The sequence below is a fragment of the Stegodyphus dumicola genome, chromosome X2, assembly GCF_044657685.1.
Source record: "Stegodyphus dumicola isolate Sdum_Otavi_A_Nest chromosome X2, ASM4465768v1".
Classification (NCBI taxonomy): domain Eukaryota; kingdom Metazoa; phylum Arthropoda; class Arachnida; order Araneae; family Eresidae; genus Stegodyphus; species Stegodyphus dumicola.
In genome coordinates this window covers 40114194-40140679 of record NC_140781.1, presented here as the reverse complement: position 1 = coordinate 40140679, position 26486 = coordinate 40114194, and the positions used below count along the sequence as shown (strand labels likewise).

Here is a 26486-nt window from a genome sequence, read left to right as displayed (position 1 = left end):
ATTAAAAATATTTTAAATTTCAGCCCTTTTTAATACAACAGATAAGAAACGCACTCATTTTACTACTTGCAACGTTGAAAAATGTAAACAGGTTGCACTGACAGTAATGCAAAAAGTGCAAATTCTGTAAAAGAAGGAGGCAGGTGATACTCCTTGGTTCAGAGCAGAATCATATGGAATTGTGACACGATTATGTATGATATATGGAAAAATAAAGAAAAGCTGTTTACAGCAACAGTGATTCTAACACCGGAATCCGAAACCGGAAATCTCTGCATGAGGCGAAATCGGCAAACCTCGATGTTGTGTACATGTAATAAGTACAATGAATAATATAATCAATTTATATATGTAATAATAATTTAATGCATATGAGTTATTGTAATAATGTATATAATAATTTAATTAAATGTATCTAATACGCCTTGTTTGTTTTGCACTTTTAATCTGAATATTATGATTTATCTTTTCTATCCTGAAATCCGTAAAATCCTAAAATCCGCACAACCTCTGGTTCCAAGCTTTGCAGATTTCTGGACTTCTACTGTAGTAGTTAATTCTGAAGCACTACTGAGCAGGCACTATGCAATTGTCTGCAATCCATGCAGCTGCTAATTATAAATGGTAGCCACATGGATTGCAGACCAACATGATCAACTACTTTGGACACATGTGTATAGAAGAATTTAATCGCTGTACTTATGGCTGTGCTCAAGAGGCTGCCTATATATAACTCATTAGTATCTATTTTATCATGATAGTGGAATATGTCAAGAAGCCTAATCTGCACACTCTCCTGTGGTAACTGCACTCATATTATCAGTAATGGCATTCAATGCATCATCAATATGCACAACTAGTACCATTTCTTCTGTAAGCTTTCCGAGAAATAAGATTCCAAATCTGCCCTATCGGTTATAAAATGAGGGGATCTCAACAAGAGATTTACTCTTCTCGAATGAGAGATGCTAAAATAGGGAAATGATCATCATCATAAGACTCATTTCCAACACCGAAACTCCAAAAAGGCAAGAGAGATGATGAACAGATGGCAAGATCACAAGCATGAAATGTCCTTGGCAGCTCATGGAATTAGGTATTCTGTCCATATTCTAGAAACAAAAGCAATGATCTTCAATGATATTTGCTCTCCTTGAGGATTTGTGTCCTTACTTCCGCAGAGTGGACTATGACCTTTAAAATCTCCTACTGCTATATCAAATCCCCTAAGCCTTATGATTGATGGGATCATTTGAAGACAAATAAACACAACAAACTGAAACCAAGATACATTCATTTGGTGGCAACAGTTTAAAGCTCCCAACAGCTTATAGGAAATGAGCTAGAGGGGTAGCTAAGTGAGGTGAGGACACCTACACCTACATTGACATGCTCATCTACTTGTCTTTCCTGGTGAATGAAAACCTCCTTAGCTTAGCTTCTTTCTTTGGTTTCAGTACAGTCTTCTGCAATACCAAACACACAGGATGGGTTACACTGTTTAAGTCTCTTGATGTTAACTAGCTTTTCGTGGAACCTCTTACAGTTCCATAAAACAAGGGTGGCCATTATGCCTAATGTTTTGCTTTTCTGGTGCTCTTTTTTTTTTCTCTGTGTTCATTTTACACATGGAAGTAGGTGCCTCAAGATGTCTAGTCCTTCTTCCACACTTTAATTAGGATGAATATTAAAAACTGTATGTTTAGACAATATCTCTGACAGTGTTCACCTTCTAATTCATTAAATTACACACACACACACATATGAGGGCTATCCAGAAAGTAGATTACGTTTTGGAATAAAAAAATAAACAAAGTATAGGAAACAAATTTTATTATATACAGATGAAAGCCACACTCAAATACTACTTTTCTACATCGTCACCATACAAATTAAGGCATTTATCGTAGCGATGTACGAGCTTGGAAATTCCTTCGTCGAAAAATTCGGCCGCCTGTGCCTTCAACCACTTCGTTACCTCTTCTTGCCTTCCATCTTGCACAAAACTTGTGGTAACCAAGCTTTTCGCTGATGATTTCGTGCAACAAACTTCGCGAAATTTGTGGAAAACTCAAAGAAAGTTCCGTTATTGTGAAATTTCGATTTTCACGGACTTTAGCATCGACTTTTTCGAGAAGTTCGGCGGTCACTATGCTGGGTCTCCCACTTCGATCTTCGTCGTGAACATTGGTTCGGCCATTTTGAAATCTTATGACCCACTGACGCACTCCACCTTCAGTGATAATGTTGTCCCCATACACTTCACGAAGCTGCCGATAGATTTCTATCGGTTTACAGTTTTTTGCAGTCAGAAACCTTATTACTGAGCGCACCTCGCAGCTCACGGGATTTTCAATTAACGCAGACATTTCAAACCGTCACAGTATCTGAACGGAGCACAGCACGAACCTCTCACTAGCACGGCTAGATGCAGACTGAGCTGCGCAATGCTCTGACCCCAAGATGGCCGCGCTAGCCCCGCCCCTTGCGGACACAGACGGAAACGTAATCTACTTCCTGGATGGCCCTCGTATATATATAATGTGTATGTATGCGTGTTCTAATAGCAATTATTTTTGATGGTGGGTAACATAAGTACACCTTGCACAAATAAAAAGGGACAGTTCTATACCTTCTGTACTACTGGGCCGACTGACAAAATTTAACTTCCATTTTTCAAGTCCCGACACAGCGACTTAGGATATATATTAAATTTCTATATAGCATTGTTCAACGTAGGTATTCTGACACAAAATCAGACTTTTCCTGAAATGGCATACCATTTTTTTTCCATATTTAAATTCTATGACTTAAATTTTAGCTCCTAAATGTTAATTGAATCTGGCATATATTTATCAATATCTCTTTTTTTAGTCCAAAGGGGCTTTGTCCCTGAAGAAAGTATCGTTTTTGTTTTGTGATTTTGCATTAAAAACTTTAGAAGGCTATCTCACTTTTCAAATCGTCGCAACCAAATACTATCGCCCTGTATTATATTTGAAGAAATTAAATAATGCATAAATGTATGTGTGTTTCTTTCATTGTGGTAAAACAATGGTACCTACAGCCATCCAATTTTGAATGACTTACTGCAAATGACTTAGTCCTACTGCGAATATGGGCATCTGAAAGCCCAAATCCGAAATTTGGAATTTGTTTTATTATCGATTTCCTATTTTGTAAAATTTTAATGAATTTCTGGTTAACAAACTCAACGATTTAAAAGCGAGCAATGGCAACACTCTACAAGGGGAGGGGAACCTTTTTATCTCCAGCACGTGGAACTGTGTATCGGAAATTCTAAAGACACGTTCATTTTAAAATTATTTTGCGATATTGCTGTTGAACTGAATTTTATGGATTAAGAGGAAAGAACATGATGTTTAATAAATAAAGGTAACACACAAAACTTTAAAAAAAAAATGCCCCTTTGGACGTAATTTAAGATCTGAAAGCTTTGAGATTTTATTTTATTTATTTATTTATTAAATTTACATGATGTCTTCTTTCACAATTCGAAATTTAAATTCAATGAATCTGATATATATTTATCAGTATCTGTTTTTAAAAAAATTAAACTTACATGATTTCTTCTTTCACAATTCGAAATTTAGATTCAATGCAAAATTCGCAGCTATTTTTATTTTTTTTTACTTTTTTAGTAGTCTTTATAAATTTTTGATAAAATGTTTGAACCTATAAAATTTTTACAAACATCTTAAAGTAGATGTATTTCTAGGCACACCTGCAAAAAAAATCGCAATTTTTTTATTCAAAGTTTCTGAAAATATATGTGAATTTATATACTGGTGCATTTTGAAATTTGGCATTGGTATTAGTGATAATAATGCCAAGTATGGTTTATGTACCTTGTTAAAATTACTTGAAAGAATGAAGGATGCACCTTTTATCCTGCTCATACACAGTGAAAAAGAAAGAAAATTTGGTTATCATATATTAAGAATTTTGCCAATTCTTGGCACAAACTGAGAAAGGGTGTGCCAAGGTAAATTTAAAAACTTCTCAGTAAGGTTTTCACCAAATTTTACAAAATTTAATACATAAGCATAATTTGAGGTGTAGAATCAAAATAAGATGGAAAAATTGAGATGTTATTCAGAAAAAGTCCAATTTTGTGTTAAAAGAGGTATGTTAGAACAATGGTTTATATAAATCTAATATATATCCTAAATCATGTTTTCAATACATCAAAAATGCAAATTAAATTTCATCAATTGGCCCAGTAGAATGAGAGGTATAGAATTGTCCTCCTTTTTTTGTGCAAGGTGTACATGATGATGGAGTGGCAGTGCATAAAAATGGTAGCATGGATAGTGCTATATAATTTAGTGCTATATGAACACCTGTTTTTAATCAGTTAAATGTGTGACTTTTCTTAACATCTTTATCACACCATATTTGAGAAAAGAAGAGAAAACAACGACATGTTGACATAAGTGAGAGAATACCTGTTTCCAAATGAAGATTTGGTAAAATTACAGTTCAACTCCTCTTGCTGGCAAATTTTAAGTTTCAGCTTGCAAAATTTTAATGATTGGCTAAAGTATTATTCAAGAGTTATGACAGAAGGATTAATTTTGAAATGATGCAGTTTAGAACAATTTTTACAAGCAGGCACTATTTTTAGAGTGGAAAGGGGAAATAACCAAATTAAAAAGGAGAACTAGGGGAATTGCAACTTAAAATTAGATTTTTTTGGCCTACTTTTTATCTTTCACATGCATACTGAATTTATCACCTACCTGAAAATATTCTTTAAGACGATTAGTAGGTAATTTCAAATTTATCTTTGGTAAAAATGCTTTCAGATCTTTAATAGTAATCCTGTAAAAGAAAAAATAAACACATTAACAAAATGTTCAGCAAACTGCTTCAATTTCCCTCTCCCTCGTAAAAATACATACATTTATGCACAGAAAAAGACTTCAGTAAGTACAGAAAGGAACAGGCAATGTCATACTGCCTCCCCTCCCATCACCAACATCAAGTTGGTCAAAATCACTTATACTAAACATATGGCGCCCCTTTTGGTATGGAAACATACATAGAATAGTAAATTGCATCAGAAAAATCTCAATAAAAGGTAGATAGCTTTGTGTTTTGGTATAATTTTTTTAAATCAACATTCTAATGCAATTTAAAACTACACAAATAATATCAGCATCTTCATTAAAACTATGACATCAAGCCAATTCTAAACACATTTCTTGCTCTTATAGTAATTTTTTTCACACATGAGGTACACTGTTATGTGCAACTATTTCAAGTTTCACACTCACCAATGAAAATGACTTCAACAAGGATGAAGCATATAACTATATCAGCTGCACTAAGAAGTGTCATCCCAAGCCTTATTTAAATTAGTGTTGTTGCATTTAAACTGTCAGTTTAAAGTGCACTATGGCTGCAAGATGAATTCAACAATATATATAATTGGATGAGAAGGACTGCATAATAGGACTATACGGAAGCAGGGGCTCATTTCATAATACAGCATGCATAAATATTAATTATAATATTATGGTTGCATAAATATTAATCATGCATGCTGTTGATGCGAAGTTGTTTCAGGGAAGGTATGCACTCGTGAAATGCAAGCTGGGGAAGATCTACAGATAACAAAGAGGAAAGTTTGAAGAACTGTTTGACATACCCAAACTGTTTCACGTGCCATGATTGTGAACATTCAGCACATGGTGATCCCATTCCTGCAACATTCTGTGCCTCTTAATGCTGTTTGCCAGTAACTCCATACCACAATATTAACAAGACTGCAGACTGTTTTGATGACTGCTTCTGACACTACAGACTGCAATAGCCTGTATCATATGTTCAGATGGATGGGTGTCATAGTATGGATTAAAATTTCATGCAAATCAACAAGGCTCAATCATCACAAGCTTCATCACAGGTTTTAGACAGCCCAGTGCTATTTTATTGAAGTCCTTCAACCAATAGCCCTGGCATTAGTGAATGTCTGTTCAGTACTCTATTCCAACAAAACAATACTTTATACAGCTGGCAAAGCTTGCCTCACAGCCATAGAAGACATAGACCAGGCTATTCATATCCAGTGATAGTACTTCCAAGCCCAGACAACCCTGTATCCTAAATCTGAGCCATGCATTCATGAAGGGGACCCAGGCTTGATGTCAGGTCTAAAGCCTGTATCATAGATGAAACAGTTCTCAGAAAGATGTTTGGTAAAGTCTCAACATTAAATTCTCACATTACTTTAGGCAGTGTAGCATATCTCTCTTAACACTTTCGAGCCAGCCGTCATGTATACGTGCCAGCAAAGAACGCACTCATTTCCCGGCCGACGCGCTGCCGTGCTAGAGCGTTTTCTCGTTCACCCCCAATGGCACTGTATGTTCAAGACGGCATTGTATGTCCATATGGTTTCAGATACATGTAGATTTGACCTTCTACTCAAAATGAGAGTAGCATGACTCACATACACGTGATTATTATATAAACATAAGGGGAAAGGAATGTTTCCAAATGGCATGCTTTATGATGGATATGTCTGTATTTAATGACAATATTTGTCTCAACAAAAAAAGTAAGAACAATCTTCCTCTCCTTAATTATCACTTTAATTTAATCAATCATATTATTTCTCAGTATTCCTCTAAAACCACCAATGTTAATATCATACCAAAATCAGCAGAATCATTAAATCCGCTCAGATTAACTGAAAGACATTTCCCAAAACATTGTTCAAATGAAACTGATAAGAAAGTAGAAAGTGAGGTGAAGACAATTCGTTTGTTCACATTCCTCGAAAAATCCTCCAGAATGGCAAATGAGTTATTACGAGTGCAAGGACTATAACATAGGACTGTGTGTAGATCCCAGTTTTAAAACTTTTCCATATGAAAAACAGAATAAGTAACATATTTAGTTTTCAGATATATAATGTTAAAAGTCATTAAATAGTAAGTAAATAATGAAAATTAAATGTGTCAAATATATATTTAAACAAGAAATAACTTACGTAAATAAAGTGTCTATAAAAATATAATATAAACATATGCCCTTTAAATATTCTATAGAACATTATTAAACAATATGATATTTCGGTAATTTCCTGGATTTAGGCTTAACATAAACCCTCCGACCTTATAACAAAAAACCCTCCGACCCTGGACAGATACTCATAAAAGAGACTGCCGACCTCAACAACAAGCACGTTTGCACTTCCTGTCGTGAAACGGTTAAGAAATGATTCTTGCTAACCAATGCCAGTCATGTTACCTCCACGCCTTTTGGGGCCACTTTGCTGTCATTAAATTTGATGTTTTGTCAGAATTACAGCTGTCATGCATATTCTTCAAATGATCCTACATGAAAATGTAAACTTCATTTCAACTTCCAAATTATTGTGATATTACCTTATGAGTTCCAACTATTAAATTACATTAAAAATATCTTAAATTATAATAATTTCCCATTCTCATAGCAGAAAACGCCATAAAATTCTTTCACAGAAATCTAATGTCTCACATACCCATTAGTAGATAACAACCAATGATGTGCATAGATGGCATGGCTTTGAATTTTGCATAGTTCCATCTCAACCAGTTTCTCTGGCACTTTAACATCCACACACATACACACAAAACAAAAGTTGGTACATATATATTCATATACAGTCAAAAGTCGTTAATTCGGACACCCATAATCCAGAATGATCTATAATCCGGACCTCAAAGCTAGAAACTTTCTGCACATACGTCGCTTTGACGCATGCACGTAAGACCTTTATAGCTGCAAATATGCATGTGCGTAAGCATATAATACATTTACGCATGCGCATTTAATGTATAACACACGGTATACGCTAAGCTAAAATTATCTAATTCAGTTAATGTTGCAGATTGCGTTTTTCCTTAATCTTCGAATTGGATCCGGCTTATTATTTTTTGCAGACTGTTAGAGCAATTTTATAAAAGTAAGCTTGAACTTTCAATTATGTCAAATAGAATTTCCGACATATATTTACTAATATGTAAAGGATCTACAAAGCGAAAGTATGTTTTGAAGTCCATTAAACAAAAAGTGGAATTGCTGCAAAAAATGGATAAAGGCATATCCTTCATTTCCCTAACCATTCCAAAATCTGTTTATCAATTTCAGGCTGCTCTGCAGCGGGAGGGGGGGACGCCGCAGCGCACAATGAATTGGAAGTTGATCTGTCAGCACTATCCTTATCTTCAGGCAGATGTTTTTATTTTATTTGGCTTAAAATTCCTTACTAAATGTAGTATTTCATATCGATGTACTCCATCTTTGATATGATTTAAATCAAATTCCTCGTCATTATAATTCGCTTCCGATAGTGAAGAAAGTGACACAGAGGTTATTGAAAACGAAAAAATTTCGACTGACAAATTAGTCGGTATTCTCGACACAGCAATTATAGGATTTGAACAGCGGAACTTTGTAACTGAAGAAGAAATTATGTCTGTTTATAGAATTAAAGAGAAAGTATTATCACATAAAACGAAGCAACTTAAACAACTTACATTGAAAGAAATGTTTAATAAAGTAAACAAATAAATATTAAGCTTTTTTTTTTTTTTTTTTTGGTAAATTTTGATACCCTTTAGATCAAAATTGTTCTTTATTTCATAAATTACAGTTTCATATTTTTAATTTTATAATTTCTGCATGTTACCTTACCAGATTTAAACTGATCTATAATCCGGAAAAATCGATAATCTGGAATCGCCAAAGTTCCGACGAGTCCGGATTAACGACTTTTGACTGTACCAGTTACAATGAAATACTGCTTTCTTTACCAACATCCATACTGAATAAAAATAAAAGAATGGCAGGCACACTGAATTATAAACTTATTTTCTAAATTTTGTTGAGTTGAATATTTAGAAAAATCTTATAAATAAGTGGTTTGAAAAATTAAAACTATACATGCAAAGATCACATTTTTAAAACAAATTTATAGAAATTGGAGGAGGGGAGAGAGAATACCTCAGTGAGAAGTAACTTCACAAGTATTTAAAATAGCATTCTTGTTAAATAAACTTATCTAGAGACATTAGCATTTAATATATTCTCATTCAGGTATCAGCATAACTTAAAATATTCAAAGAAATTTCTTGCAATTTTACATTAGCAAGCAAATGTGAAAAACATAACTGTAGAAAACTATAAAAAGTGTGCAGTTCTTACAAGAACTTCTTAGCTCAAATACTAATGACATATATGCTGTATACATGGTTTTGAAGTCTTTCTGAACAAGCAGATCCCAGCATAATTATTATTAATTTGCAAAATAATCATACAATGAATCATTTATAGTTTCATTACAGCGTTAATTACAGAAATCTGACAAATCATTAAAACGACAACATACATTTAGCAGACTGAAGAAGAATAAAAGTTATTACTATTCAATAAAATCTAAAGCATAAAATTACATACACTCCTCTTAGGTTTTCCATGCTGTAATATTCCTTTCGAAGCCAACGCTCAACCAGCAAAGGATATGGTGCATTTTTGCTTTCTGCAACAAGATGGCGGATACCTTTAACCCACAGTTCACATTCATCTTTTTTAGCTAAAATATATATATATAAAATTTTGAACTTATACTAATTGTTAATGCAATATAACAAAAATTAAGTAGTAAACTCACTACAAATATTATACTTCCTTTAAACTGATTTTGATAGACATTATGAGCATATAAAAATTGAACATTGGAAAGTAGTTGTCACAGTGCATTACATACAAGGGTTGTTCCGAAAGTAAGTTCCATTACTATGTAAAAAATTACAGACAGATATGAACAAAGATGCATATTTAATAATGATTTAAAAACATAACATTACTTTTCGATGTAGTTACCCAGCACATTAAGGTATTTATCGCATCGAGGAACGAGGTTTTCTATTCCAGCACGATAGAAGAAGGCCACCTATGAGGTTAGACAGAATGTTATGGCATCTTTCACTTCTTCATTGTCATCAAAATACGGGCTCCTCAAGAATCGCTTCAAGTGCAAGAAGAGGTAAAAGTCACTTGATGTCAGTCAGGGCTACACAGCAGATGAATTATTTGTTCTAAACTTAAGGACTCAATGAGATTGAGTCACATGAACACGATGTGGCCTTTCATTGCAAGGAAATCACACTATCACTAAACAAGCTCGCATATCTTGTTTTGAATGGCAGGTCACAGGTTTTTCAGCATTGCACCATAAGAGAGCATTGAGTTTTGTCTATGTATGTGAAACCACCAATATACCTTTTCTGTCTCAGAAAATGATGAACATGATTTTGCATTTATAAATGGTCTATACATCTAATATCTTCTATATTGGCAGGATGGGGTATTTCCATTCTATTGATGACTGTTTCAATGATAGTGTGATATAGGAAATCCAAGTCTTATCACCAGTGACAATGTGGTTCAACAGTTTGTCTTCTTTGGTATTGTATTGGCTCAAAGATCAAAGCAGCAGCAAAATGTTCACCTTTATGCTCCTGTGCAAACATTTTTGGTACCCACCACGAACATACTTTTCAGTAGCCCAATCTTTCAGTAACAATTTCGTACAGAACGGTACACAAAACTTCGAGAAACACCAATAAAAGACTGGAGATATGAAACATCTATTTGCATGAATTTTTGCATAAACGTAATGAACCAGTTCAGCATTCACAGCAGATGGCCAGCTACTTCTTCATGCTGGAGGAAATGCCCAATCGAACTCATCTTTTAATCTTTCCCTCAATTCATAGTTGTATCGCTCTACACCTCACAGATTTGCTTATGGATATTACATAATCACATATTCCTTGCATTCAAAAAGCGAATTATGAAACAAATTGCACAGTAGGCATGACCTTCTGTAGTCTTAAACATCTACAATGCAAGATGTAAACATGTCAGCATTTCACCATGAAATGTTTTTGTTATGATGCACTCTTTAGTCATTGAAGACACGATACCATACAGGCAGATTAGCATTATCTGTCAGGTGCAGGAATTATTATTTCCCAGACTTTACTTCCTGAATAACTTTTGTCTGTTTACAAGCTTGACCACTTTCTTTTTAGAATATTATTTGCATAAAATATGTGTATGTGATCACTTCTATTCTGTTTTAAACGATACTGTTAATTCGACAAATTAAATCTCACCGAACATGCAGATTATGTAGCATAAGAAAAGCAATCTGGCAGTTTTACCAGAATGATACAGAGTGCCCTAATAAAAAATATCTCATAACTATAAAGCAACACGCAGCATAAAAAGCAGGTATCAGTAATCTGTTCCCCTCCTAACTCAGAACGGAAACAGATTTCAGAAAAACAACACATCAAGATAATTACTAAATGTAATACAGTTCTGTATGTCACCCAAGTGATACAAAGAATTCCTAGATGATACTCAGTCTCATGCCAAGCTGCCTGGAGCATGAATGAAAATCTGAATTTAAGCATAAGAATCATAATTAAGATAAGAATCATTGAAACATTGCAGCACAGAGTTTGCCTTTTACAAAGTCCCAAGCAAAAAAAAAAAAAAAAGTCCAGTGAGGTATTATCAAGTATGTATGCTAAGGAATCCAGCCACTATATCAAGGCTTCCTACCATAGAAAATCACTCCCCTTAATTCTACTTTCAACTGAGTTGGAATAGCATTACACTGAAAAACACCGATCGATGTAGGTGTTAAAAACAAAGAGAGACAAATTACTTCAAAACGTCTGACAAATAAGAGCACAAAACTTTTGTTCACCAAATTTTGCCTAAATTCTGCATATTCAGAAACTTTAAACACGAGACTGCATTTTCAGTCAGTGGGACAACCAAGTTTTTAAATTCCCATCTATCTAGTAATCATCATTAACACAGTCATATTATATACAGCTGTTAATTCAAAACCCTCAGAGTGAATCCTGCTGCTGCCAGTATCTTTATTTAGTCACAATGATTTAAATATACTTTTGACATTACTTTTACAAAAAATTTCCTCATGATGCAGATAAAGACAATTTTACGATGATTAACTGAATTATGTTTTTCTTTGAAGAATTTAAAGAAAATGTACTCAAAAAAATAAATAAATAAAATAAAAATAAACCATGATAAATCATCATTTATTAAATATACCTGCGGTCAGTATTTTATATTTTGAAATTTGTGGTGTGGTGTGGTGGTGTATTTAATTATGGCAAAGCACACTAGGGCTATCTGCCTAAGAGGAGGGATACCTTTGAACTTTCGAGGACTTTCTAAGGGAAACTGGCTCGTATACACGTTACACATGGGGAAAACCACAAAAACACCCATGCAGCCAGCCCGTTCGCGGGATTCGAACCTCGGACCGAACTACCAGTTTTCAGCGACTTTACCGCCGGCCGCTGGTGGGCTTTGAAATTTATGGAAAAATTAAATTAGGTTAATATAAATGATAAACTGCTTTTAGCATGAAATTTTTATAATGTTTTATTTGTTATGCTATTCTCTAAAAAATATTATTCATGAATAAATTTTCTTTCAAAATAAAATAGCATTTGAAAGGAAACATAACATTTAAAGGCTTACTCATAGTACCAAGATTCAATCTGATAATGCTGAGTTAGTACCCATATGTCAGAACTTTTTAGCTCACTGTCCATTTTCAAAGTACACTTTCCTTTTTGTAAACTTGCTCTGTTATCAAAATTTAAAGTGTATTTGCAAGTTTAGCTTTTAAATCACAGAAATTAGATCGAAAATAAAAGATTTAAAAAACTGATACTTAATGTACTATCCCATCCACCATAAAACTGCTGTCAAAGAGTGCATTTTCGTTCCAATTATGGATGAGCATGATGTAACAGCACAAACTCCTAATGTCTACACTTTCATCTCAGGTAGCTGTAATTAATCCTTGATAACACTTTAAAAAAAAACATATAAATTAACTGTTACTGGTATATTTTCCCCTTGCATTTTGTAAGAAATGTAAAATTTGAGGCCTTTAATCTGCTTTCAAAAGAACAACTAGCACTGGATTATTTTCAAAGTTGTGTGATCCAGCTATTGAAAAAAGTATGTATTAATGAACAAGATATGGTCAGCTGGATATGACTGATAAAACAGTAACAGATTGGAACAATTACCTGTGGGAAGTTTGTACACTTAAAAGTTCTAAACAGAACTTCTGGTAAAATCAGAAGGGCTAACAAAATAGTAGAAATGAATGAAAACCTTTTTATAAAGTGCAAAAATGAAAATGGTTAATATTGTTTGTTTAATAAACAGAAAGATGTCAGTTCCTTCAGAATTCTACGGAAATACTTGGTGCAGCTTTGGCAGGATTTCCACCATCTTTCACAGTTTGATGGCAGCCAACTTTCATGGTCGAGAAGCTAATATGTACAGGGGTTGGACAAAAATATGGAAACACCTTTAAAAAAACATGTTTCTTTGCTTAATATGGTGTAGGAAACCTGTTGGCATCCAAAACAGCTTGCAGTCTTCTCAGAATGGATAAATACAGTTCCTGTATGTTTGCCAAGGAATATTATACCATTCTTCCTGCAAAACGGTGGCAAGTTCAGATAACGATGTTGGCGGTGGATAACGAGAACGCACTTTCCGTTCCAATGTAGACCACAAAGGTTCGATAATATTCAGGTCTGGAGACTGTGGTGGCCAGGGGAGATGGGACAACTCATCCTCGTGCTCAGAAAACCAGTCCTGGACAATGTGAGCTGTGTGAACAGGGGCTTTGTCGTCTTGGAAGACACCATCACCATCGGGGAACAAAGTTTGTACCATGGGATGAGCTTGATCGGCCAAAATGTTCACGTTTGGCCGTTAAATGTTAAGTCTTGGCAGTCATGTACCCTGACACAGTTATCATGGGGCTAGCAGAGAACCACGATATGGCTGCCCAAACCATAACAGAACCCCCGCCATGTTTCACTCTTGGCAACAAGCAGTCTGTATTATAGGCTTGAGATGGCGTTCTCCAGACGTAAACTCGGCCAGAAGTGGGAAACAATGTGAAAGAAGACTCGTCAGAGCATACTACTCGCTTCCACTGCGCTATAGTCCAGGCTTTATGACTTAAACACCACCTTTTCCTGTTACGGACATTAGCATCACTGATGAGTGGCTTCTCAATTGCAGCACGGCCAGCAATTCCCTGTTTATGAAGCTCCCTTCTAATTGTTTTGGTACTCACAGGGTTCAGTAATACAACATTCATTTCAGCAGTAACTTTTGCAGCTGTGGTCTTCTTATTTTTCGTCACAATTGCCCTTAATGATCATCTGTCACGATCACTCAGGACACACTTTCGTCCGCGCTGTGATTTAGCAGACGATGTTTTTCCGCTTTTCAAATATGCGGAATAAATCTTCGATACAGTACCTCTTGAAACACTAAACATCTCGGCTACCTTGCTTACGGAAGCACCTACCATACGTGCTCCAACAATTTGCCCACATTCAAAGTCTGTTAACTCTGACATAATGCAATGACAACCTCACATAACAGTACTCCGACAACAACTGAACTGTTTAGCACATTTACAAAGTTGTGGCGTCAGTAGTCAAAAATGCCAGCGCCACCTACATATTTCATTAAAATCAATCTTTCTTTTCAAACATGCATTTCACAAGGTGTTTCCATATTTTTGTCCATCCACTGTATGTACCAAAATATTAACATTTTAAAACTATTTATTCAGATAAAGTAGCCGATAAAAATGGAATTACACAGCATCGAATGAAAATGTTAAAAATAACACATTTAATGAAAATTTTGGCTGCATTTTTGTCAATAGTACATTAAAATCTCTCCATTGTTATTAACAGTCTGTTCCTCTAGTCTGTTTTTTGTTGTCAATATATTTTGATATGTATTAATTACAAAGAAAAAATACACAAATAAAATCTCTTCGTCATGCAACTTGCAATCAAACTGAAAATAAAATAAGACAGCATAAATTATATATCAATTTTTATCTTTTAACAGTGGACAGCTGTCTAATTTTAAAGAAAAATTGCATAAATTGCCCAAGGTCAAGAAAGCAGATTTTGGGACACTGCAGGCCATGGCCCACTAGGACTGTTGTGCCACTGAGTTTTTATTTATCTGCTAACTCACTAATGATTGTGTGCATGGTATGCCAGAGCATAATAAGCTTGGTTTTTAAATTCGAGGGTCACGTTTGCAGTTTCTGCTTGTTACAAATGTAGTATGAAGTTTTTTTTTTTTTTTTTTTTTTTTCTTTTCTTGTAATGAATCATAATGCCACTGTGGAGTACTAATGAAAATGTTGCATTTTTCCAGAAATCCATGGGATACATTTTGCCTAGTAATAGAGGTGTGAGAATGCACATTCCGTGAAATTGAATTTTATAATGACTGTGAAAATAGCTTTTCTGAATAAGTGCAATTCTCTGATTTTTTAGTGATAATAACTTTTCTGAGTTTGAGCAATTCTCTAATTTTTTTAAAAAGAACTAATAACTTTTTTTGAATTTGTGCAATTCTCTGATTAAGTTAAAACAGGTTGATAGTGCCAAGTTGCAGTACGATGCTGAGAATTCTGCAGTTCATTGATTTTTGTAAGTTAAAACAGGTTGAAGTAATTTGGCAATGCCAAGAATTCTGCAATTCTTTCTCTCTCTCTTTTTTCTAAAGTTAAAACAGATTGCTGTGTGCATGACAGTATAAGCTGAAAACCGGAGGAAAAGAAAGTATTTCATTACAGAGGTTTGTTGCATTTTTTATTTAGTTAATTTATTGCTGTTTTACACAGTTTTCAGTGTTTCATTACGGGTGTTTGTTTTATATAATTTTCAATGCTTCATCATGGATCTCACTTTTGTTTTCCATTCCATTAATTCATTGCTGATTCATATAATTTTCAGTGAGCCACCATTTTATAAACTGGCTACTATTTTTCACATTAGCTTGGTGAAAAACTAGATGAAAATGACAAATGATTTTACAAGAAGGTTATACAGGAGGGACTTGCAGGCAATTCTGCAGGATATCAGAGAGTGCCATTTTTTTCTGTTTTATTAGCAGCACCTCGTACTTACTTGTGCATCATCCTTAGGCAAAAATAAATGAAAGGCTTGAATTTTTATGGTAAGATTACATGCTAATTTGTATTTTAATGTAACAAATAAAACATTCCAACATACTTAACCTTTAGAACTAACATAACAAGGTAACTTACCAACACACGATAAAGCCTTTAAAGTAAATCCAGAGCCATACAAAACAAGAAAACACTCATTGTTTTGATATTTCCTAGTTTCATCTGGCCAGCGCTCAAAAGCTTTCGAGTTTTTGCCTATTCGAACTTCTTTTACTTCACGTAAATCAACTAAAAAACATATTTACCAAATTAATAATTGTACTCAATAAACTTCATATTTTAATAACATATTTAATTGATAAAAAAGATGCTTCGAGTTACATCATTAAAATTTAAAACTACAGATATATTTTTAAAAATTATTTTTGAAATTTCAATGATAGCATTCACATGGAATACATGCATGCATGCATTTCATGTGTGTGCTTTCAGAGGAGGTTGCCATCATCTCAAAGCAAACAGTATATCTGAGAACAAAATTAAATTATGGTATTGAATATTCATAATCATGTTCTTTAAAATGAGTACCTTTGCAAAATCATCTGAGGCTATGGGTGATCATCTTAGAGAGGTTTCTCTGTATTTAGATTTTAGAATGTGAAGTACCAAAGAATTTTATTTCACACTCTGATACTTTTTAATGTCTACAAATACTTCACCATCCTTACTTACCAAATAATGAATTGCATTCAAATTTACTTATTTATGTGAAACTATAGCATTCCAAAGCATATCACAAATCTAGTTTGAAACCTAAAGTTCTATTTGTAATTTAGGTATTTATGGAAAATCCCGTCGACAATTTTTGCCTATTAAAGAAAAGGCACCAAACTACGCGATTTTTTGCCAAAAATGGAAAAGTCTTCTTTAAACACGCTGGGTTTGGTGTAACCTCAATTACACGTGTTAGTTATTATTCTAAGAATAATTGGTACTTTTCCGTTTCGCCGGCGCAAATCTCGCCAAGCAGACTTTATTGGCGACAACATACATTATACACACAAAAAATATTAAAAAAATGTTAGTCCTCAGAATTCTTTTTTTGAAGGCATAAACATTTTAATATCGCTTAAAATTTTATAAAAAGCCAATAAATAAAGACAATAAATTTATAAAAAGACATTAATTTAAGAATTTACTATGCTTTCATGGTTCAACATCCTGTTTCGCCGGTGCATATCACGTGACCCCAAGCGATCTCATCTAACGTATACTACTCTACAAAAATATAATGCTCTCAGTAATTATCTACATTAATTTCAAGTTAAATCTTAATTTGGAACACAAGTTTAAATGCAAGAAATACTTCAATTCGTACGAATATCTTACTCAGAAATTATGTAAAACTGCAGTGCTTTACTTCGCTAATGCATTCTCATTAGAATTGATGAATTTAACCCTTGACTTTACCTTTTCTATATTTTCGGCTTCGGGTAAGCGCTGTGATTGCATCCTAATTGATTTAATTGCCGAAAATGGCCTTAGACATAAAACTGAACTATTTGAATGAGGCGTAAAAGGTTACCAGCGAGAATATTCCGTTTGGCATCGGTTGTACCATTAATGGCGTCTTTATCGCTTGCGCCGGCGAAACGGAAAAGTACCGAATAATTATATATTCTGATATTCTATAATAAAAATAATTATTAATAGTCTATTATAATTTATATTATTATTATTAATACTCTATTATAAAAATAAGAATAGAAAATTTTTTCTTGTATTTAGTAAACTGATTTTTTTGGTTTGGCGCCGTCTCTTGTGGTTGATGGGATTTTCTGCAAGTACCATAATTTAGTACTGGGAGAAGTACCAACACCTATCAGGAATCAATAAAAGTTTTACTTATATTTTTATTATTATACTTATACTAATATATTTATTAAAATTATATCTCATATTTTCTATTCATTGTTTCATTATCACAAAGATCATAACTTAAGCAAAATGTTTTTAAAAGGAAAAGTGCTCTTTTATATATATTTTTTTTTGTTTTTTATTAAGAAAATGAACTCTAAAGTTATTCACAGTTTTATATACCATATTTACGCGAATCTAATGCGCATCGTTTTTGGCCAAATGTAGTATTCAAAATTGGGGTGAGCATTAGATTCGATGCCGCATTAGATTTGAGTGCAAAGTTCGCCGATGACCTCAACCAAATTTCTCGACTACATTTATCGTTGACACATTATTGCATAGAGGATACAAACTGCAGAGTACGTAGTCACGAAATGGAGGGCAAACAGAGAAGAATGTCATATGACACTACTTTCAAACGTAAAGTAATTCTTTATGCTGAAAAAAATGACAATAGAAAGACAGGGAGAGAGTTCAACGTAGCTGAGAGCAATGTTCGCTTGTGGCGGCAACAGAAATTGGAACTGTTTGCAACTAAAGCTAGTAGAAAGAAATTCACTGGCCCTTGCAAAGGAAGACACCCTAAAATTGAAGAAAAAGTTTTGGAATTTGTACGTGAAAGGAGAAAGAATGGACAACCTGTGACTAGTGACACCATAAGAAATAAAGCAAAAGAGGAGGCTGAAGTTCTTGGAATACCGAAACAAGAGTTTAAGGCTAGCCGTGGATGGGTGGATCGGTTTATGAAGCGGATGGGTTTATCTCTAAGACGCCGTACAACAATATGCCAAAAGCTTCCTGCAGATTTTGAGGGAAAACTACTAACATTTCAGTGGTATGTCATCACACTTCAGAAGGAAAAGAATTTTTCAATGGGGCAAATTGGCAACGCTGACGAGACGGCAATTTGGTTTGATATGCCTTGTAACTACACCATTACGGAGAAGGGGACTAAGGAAGTTATCATCAAAACTTCGGGATGTGAAAAACAACACGTAACAGTGATGCTAGCAATAACAGCAGACGGGTGCAAACTTCTCCCTTTCTTAATCTTCAAACGGAAAACATGCCCTAAAACCCCTAAGAATGAAAAGCTGTTCCCAGATGATGTCCTGATTCGAAACCAAGAGAAGGGGTGGATGACGGAATCATTAATGCTTGATTGGCTCCGAAATGTATGGAAACGCCGTCCCGGTGGGCTCTCTAATCCACCATCAATGCTTTGTCTGGACGCATTTCGTGGTCATCTCACCGACGACGTAAAAAAGAAGATGCACAGCCTAGGCAGTGATCTTGTTATCATTCCTGGAGGGATGACGTCTGTGTTACAACCCCTGGACGTTAGTATAAATAAACCTTTTAAGGGGTACGTTCAGGCGGAGTACGAAGAATGGTTTTGTGAGCCAAACCGTGTATTGACTCCGACAGGAAAAATTAAGCGTGCTGCACCGCACATTGTTGCACACTGGGTTTCTGCTGCTTGGAAAAGTATCGAAGCACCAATGATTTTGAAATCTTTCAAGAAATGCTGCATTTCAAATTCATTGAATGGTAGTGACGATGTCGTGCTCTGGAACGCCGAGGATGACGATGGCGATGATGAGGAAAGAAGAAATGAATCTGCTTCTGACGAAGAGAGCTGCGAGGATTCCAGTGATGAAAACATTAGTGAATAAAGACGGTTACTATTAATCACTGATTGTAGAAACTTAGCTAGATAGAAATGTTCATATTTTACGATAGGTACCGTATATACGGTAGTGCTAATTAACAATGATTGTTTCACATGACAATAGCCCACTAATAGGTTAATTCTATGTTCTGCTACTTCATGTATAAATCCACTGTTGTATAAAATATGGTATCTAAATTTAAATAAAATTATCATACCATTAGTTAATAGTTTATATACAAATCCATTGTTGTATAAAATAAGATTCAATAAATTCCTCATATCATTGATGCGCATTACATTCGCCGACAAACAATTTTTTTATTATTTAAAGTTTTAAAATGGGGATGCGCATTAGATTCGATGGCGCATTAGATTCGCATAAATACGGTAATGTAAGCTCTCCCTCTTTTTCTCTATGCCACAACATGAAAATTGAATAGAAGAAATTAAACAAAGTATATGCATTCTGAGGAAGTACATAAAGGAAAAACTTGCATAATTAAAAATTATATATGAATTACATGTATATTATTACTGTTAATTATTACTTCACAACCATTACAAATATATATATATTTCACATTGTGTGTTACTACTAATCCCTTAGAACAGCGATATTCAAATTATAGGATTCCATTGAAAATTTATAATGGGGGTTAGAAGGTGCATAAAATTCCTAAAAAATCTGAATTGATGGTATATGACAGGAATGGCCAAACTTGAAGATGATGGGAGCCACATGATACATTTTATGAATGTTCGAGAGCACAAGTCCAAACTGATATCGTTTCAAAAATGATACATATTTTGAACATAAACAAACTTTTGAAGTAAATTAATGAATGTGTGATTAACATGATTACATATAAATATGAATAAATACATCTTATATCTACTATTTTGTGTTTAGAAAAGTTAAGTTCCAAGAAAAAAATATTTGTAACTCTTGTACTGGGCAACTGAATATTTTTTCTTCAGGTAGAGAAACTACATATTTTCTTTGGATTTTCTTTATACCTCTCCATTTATAATTATTGTTATTTTATTTCAGTAGAAGTAAAATGAATTGGAAGCATATTCATTGGTCTGCAATTGCATAAAAAATTTTATTTGAGTAAATTACAAATCATTATTGAAAAGAAAATTGAGAGTTTTTTTTTCACTCCCGAGCATTCTTTTAGAAAGGATAAATTAAATTATACACATCAACATGCACTGCAGAGAAACTGTTATTTGACAGAGAACATTTATTTAAAAATAAGCTGTTAACTTGTTTAGGCTTTTGCTTAAAAGTAATTTTGTTTCTCCACACAATTGACATAAGGACCAACATACTGAGATCATTCGAATCTTTGGATGCTAACCTAAGAAATCGTTAAACATTTTTTCCCAAAAATTTGGAATAACTTAACTTTTTTACTGTTGCCCAGAATAGAAGAATTCACAAAAAAAAAAAAAAAAAGAATATGGTTGCAATTTCAGTGGTATTTGAATAATCAGTATCTCTCATGACAGCCTTGACTGATACGGTATTTCAGTGCGACATCTAACAGAATCTGTCAGAATTTTTTAGTAATCAGTACACAGTGCATCACTAAAAATTCTCGAAAGATAATGAAGTTCATGGGCATCATTGAAAATTCTCGAAACTACCTCTTGAACCGTTATGATAATTCTGGCCATACATAACCTATTACTAATAAATCTAGTAGTTCATGCTGGGCTATATAAATGCTCCGTCGAGCACATATTCCATCCCTCTACCAGCCAAACTCTTCAACCTAGCTCTTTAATTTTGAGTGGTTTTTTTTAAATGCATGGCAACTCAAAATTAATGTTACAGAAAGAAAACATATCTGTCACTATTATTATGAATTCATTTCGCAAATGCAAATATAACACGAAAGTGTAACTCTTCATATTCCTATGGACATGCACAGATGTTCGATGTGGAGACCTTTTGTAACATGGCAATGTCTGCACAATAGTTTAGCTCCTAAGCTCTGGCCAAATAGCTGAATGGATCCACTATATTCTAACTGCTGGACCCATAAAGGCAGTCAAATGACTTATCATCATGTCTTGAATTTCTAAGTAAAATACTTCATAAGAAAGTTTAAAATAAATTATTATCAGCCTAATGGTTACATAGTATAACTTTCCATTGGATTACCTAAACTGTGTATAGAAAATAAATTTAAAATGAAGTTTGAAATGGAGTCAGTAGGCAGAGGATACTTTTCAGAAAATAAAATAACAGACCTTTAAAAATAAACATTTACAGTAGTAAAATTTCACATTATTGCCTGAAATTTGTAGCGATCAAGCAATGGATTATTGTACAACTTTTCGTTTGGCTACTAAGCTTTCACGACAGATGTGTCAGATGTACATAATGATCAAAAATTAGAAAGACAAAATGTATCAACAGATTAAAAAAAGAGTAATGCTGGCATCAGCACAAATAAAGTTAGTGTTTCCTAAATAAAGTTAGTTTGTAAGTTTTTCTGGAAAATAAGAATGATGCAAAGAAAGTGCATAAATATTACTTAAAAATATCTTTCTTTAAACTTTTTTTTTTTTTTTTTTTTTGGTCAACCATTTCATCAGTACTTTATTTTTAAGAACTAAAGAAGGACACATGTCAGTCCTTCTTTAGAAGTCATTGAAATTGATAATTTTATTTAAAATCTAAGCAATTTAAGATTGCTTTTATGCTTAATTTTACATAACCTTACTATTAATCATGTTTCTGGTAATTAAAGACTTAGTTTGAAGTAATTTTCATTTTTAGCTTAATAGGTGATTTAACCATCACATATTTCTATTTTATAAAAAAATTGCTATTCTGCAGCAATCTTTAGAATTAATTACATCTCTGCCCTTTCTCACAGAAAAATTATTATTAAACATCTAAATACTTTACAATGTAGTGAAAATCATATTTATAATTAAAGTTTCACTGAGAAACCAAATTTTATGCCAACTAACAATAATTTATATCAACATGATAACACATTTCTAGAATCTAAATAACTTGTACCCCCCCCCCCCCCGTTTTTATATATTGCAGTTACATAATTAATTTAACAATTCTGCAAATTAACTATCAAAAACCATGCTGCTTTCTTTTGGTACAAATACCTGAACAAAATCAATCATATACTTAACAGATCCTTCATTAAAAATAGGAAAAGAATTAAAAGTTCCTGTTACATCCTTAATACTGGAAAACAGATTTAATATGCAACTTTTCTCATTAGCAAACAAGCCATCTAAGGCAACATTTCGTGACAATGAAATGCACTGGAGTCTGAAGTCCCATATAAGTGCTTTTTCATAAAAGACAGTTTAATATAGTTTATTTAACATTGCTTCCTACAAAATCTTTACTTTTCACATAAATTTATGTTTTAAATATTTTACAAATCAGTAATTTATCAAATCCGATTTCATTTAACTTTTTCAGCAGATGTGTAACATTAAATAAGGAAACTGCACCCATATTTTACAGTGATATTCCACGTTCTAACATCGTTACAGCCTTATTAAATACATCACCGCAAAATAAGTGTACGACTGAAACGTTCTTTGGTTTAGTATTTTTTAATTTATTGACTTATTTCGTGTAACTGACAAGCGACCAAGATATAAATACAACAAATCTCTTATGTTCGTGTTGTTCTGAAAAATCTATTTACCCTCAAGTACAAGCACTCTGACGTTATTTTTATTCAGAAAAATATTCATGTGTTTTAAGCTCTACAAACCATGAATTTAATATTTAAACATACCAGCTCCTTCAATAATATTACGTCCAGCTACATGTCGTAACCAAATTATCTGCCGAGTTTCAAGTTTCACACAAAAAGTTCGTCTTTCTGGTTTTCTTTTCAAGTATAGTTTCAAAAGGTCAGTTCCCTGCTCTAATTTTCTATAAATCTGTTCAATTTCCGACAATGAAGTCGGCATCGAACTCACGCCATTCATCACACTGGTTGCCGCCATTTTAGATAGTTTTGTTTGGGTATTTATTACGCTCATTCAAACATGTCAACTTCTCGGGAAACATGGTTGTAAAGCGGTACGAAATGAAATTAAATGATAACGGATATGACGTCAAATAAAATCCTTATGCCGATTGGTCAGATTTCTGCCTAAGTCTCTCAAAGTTTATCTGTTGGGTCATACCAAAAAAAAATTAAATAACTAAACAAAAATGTAAAAAGAAGAGAGAATTTTTTGTTAATTATGTAAAATTTATAAAGCTTCCAAAAGTTTTGTAAAATAATGCAAAGTCAGAAAGCAAATGCCTCTTCAGCTTATAAATTTCAAAATGGACAGTTCCAAAGTACTTCTTTGGATTAAGCAAGGCTAACTAGTTGCCTTGGATTAAGGCGGTTTGTTGACGAATGTCTGCCTATTTTTTCAACATAAGCAAATTTAGCCGTGTATGATTACATAAAAAAATGCAGTCAAGTACTGAGAAAGTCTGCTGCTACCTAGAATACATCCTCAAAATTATGCTGAATTAAAAAATGGCATACTTTATCATATTATTAATAAATATTTGCTGAATATCACTTTTGTTTTTTTAGTGCTTTTTCGATTGATGAAAAATAGAGGGCTGCACGACTCCATTTGGGAGGATAGTCAAGTTTTATTTTGGGGAAACATTTAATTTTTCAGCATTAAAATTGTAATTTTTTTTTAATTAGGAAATGAAGTAACATTTACAGATTCACAATGACACGATTGATTCATCAAAATGTAATTTCTACAGCACAAAATGTGCATATACATCCACTTATACACACACAAATACTTTGCAAACCTAAAGGTTTCGGAAACGTCATTGCATCTTTCGCCAAGTAGGAAATTTGGTGAATTTTTTCACGCCTGTTTTGTGGATTCTCTGCAGACCTGAACAGGTTTTGGATGTAAATATTCCCCCTTCACTGTTTCAAGCAATTTAGGAGGACAGATCGCTGAAAGCTTTCAATAGCCAAGAAAGCGTTGAATGCTTTCAATAGCCGACTGTGGAGTCTGGAAACAATAACGAGTCAGTGCATTCAACGAAAAATTTCTCAAGAGCAATGATTGGCTCTCCGCTAAATATAATTCAAATGATCAATTTGACTAATATTATTAATAAATATTTATCTAAGTGCAGGACTTAATTTCTAAAATTAGAGGTGCCGGAGCCCTATGGAAGACCGTCAACAAAAAGGAACAAGAGTAAATAAATAAATAAAATGACTATTAATAATAATTTTTAAATTAAATAGTTAATTACTATCAAATTAATTAATAGCTATTTAATTAATATTCATTAATTGTTATTTAATCAATAATTATTATTATTAATTAATTAATTATAATTTAATTGTTCGTTATTAGATCGTTAATTAATTATTATTTATTGAAATAATTAAATAATTAAAATTAATTTAAATATAAAGAAATCAATTAAAATTTAAAAAGCGATTTTTAATATAATTTTATTGCTAAAAATAAAATATTCGAGATAAAATTTCTACTGAAATTGTTATTCAATTACATAAAAGAAGTGCCGCAGCCTTCTTATTTAGGGCTCCGGTGCGCTCCAGCTAGAATTATGATTTATTACAAAAACTAAGAAGCACCGGGCTCCGGCCTAATTTAAGCTCTGATCGTAGAGGGTAAAAAAGTTCTTTTATGATCACAAAAATTAAATATACTTAAACTATAGCTCATGAAAATTCAGATAATCTAAAAACAGGGGGAAACAGAAGGAAGACGTAAGGGTATGAGTGGGTGGAAACAAAAAAAATGAGGGGAATCTTGGTGAGAGAGAACGTTCTGTGTGACCGCGGGCTTTCTGCTGATATAATTATAGTCATCAACCGGATGTATGAAATATTTTTGGTAATGAGAAGGCCGATGAGCTTGCAAAGGCATCCCGTGATTCTCCTCAGCCATCTAACTGCCTAACCCTCGTTGATGCCAATGCAGTTGCCAGCCAAAGACTAATCGGTCAAATTAAAGGAAACTCCATCCCAGAATTGAACTGTGACAGAGCCATATCGACTATCATAACCAGACTTAGGGCAAATCACTTAAAAGGGATGACTGCGCTGTCCGTCTGCAGACGGTCAGCGTAGTTACACCAACATTTGTCCTCATTGCCTAGATGACATCCCACTGTCTCGCCATCCCATCTTCAGCTGCCCAGCAATCCAGGCCAGACTGTTTAGCATCGACATTGAGGACCCAGTGGACCTACTTTATACTGATAGAGCTGCCGAGGTTGCAAAAGCTGTCTTTGCCATAGACACGACATCATCAACCGGATGTGTGTCAGGGGTAAAATGAGTCCCGAATCTGACTCCTAAGGATAAATCTAAAGTTGCTCCAATAAATTTGGGGGAGTTACGCTTTTCACCCCCCCTGTATTTGGTTACATTAGTGGATACTATGGGAAAGACGATGTATAGGACGTACTTGAGCAGTTTATCTCAGTATTTCACTCTTATTGTACTCGTTGTCACTTAACGCACATTTAAGAACTTAAATTTTCCTTCCTGCAAGGATAACTAATACCATCGATAACAATACACTAGATACGATGGCATGGCGAGAAATTTACGCATTTCTAAAGAAACTCCCCTAAATTTATTGCCCTTCTTAAAGGGTAAGGTTTTCGCATGTGAGTGAGGGGACTTTACTTGAACGTCTCACGTTCTCATGAGTTCGTATTTCTAGGGAAATAGAGTATTGCAAGGTCTTGCTTAAACTAAAACG

At 33.7% G+C, this 26486-nt stretch overlaps 1 protein-coding gene across 4 annotated transcripts in view; it reads right to left on the bottom strand.

Moving 5' to 3' along the window:
* sl (small wing phospholipase C gamma 1) overlaps positions 1-23783 on the bottom strand; it is a 326005-nt gene extending 302222 nt beyond the window's left edge. For all 4 annotated transcript variants that reach the window (XM_085809362.1, XM_085809364.1, XM_085809363.1 and 1 more), the window contains exons 1-4: positions 23498-23783; positions 16247-16396; positions 9472-9607; positions 4764-4845 (exon numbers count right to left, since the gene is read on the bottom strand). In XM_085809362.1, coding sequence (XP_085665488.1) covers positions 4764-4845; positions 9472-9607; positions 16247-16396; positions 23498-23747 — 618 coding nt within the window. In that variant the 5' untranslated portion in view covers positions 23748-23783. The remainder of the gene's footprint in view (positions 1-4763; positions 4846-9471; positions 9608-16246; positions 16397-23497) is intronic.
* Positions 23784-26486: the final 2703 nt, after the last annotated feature.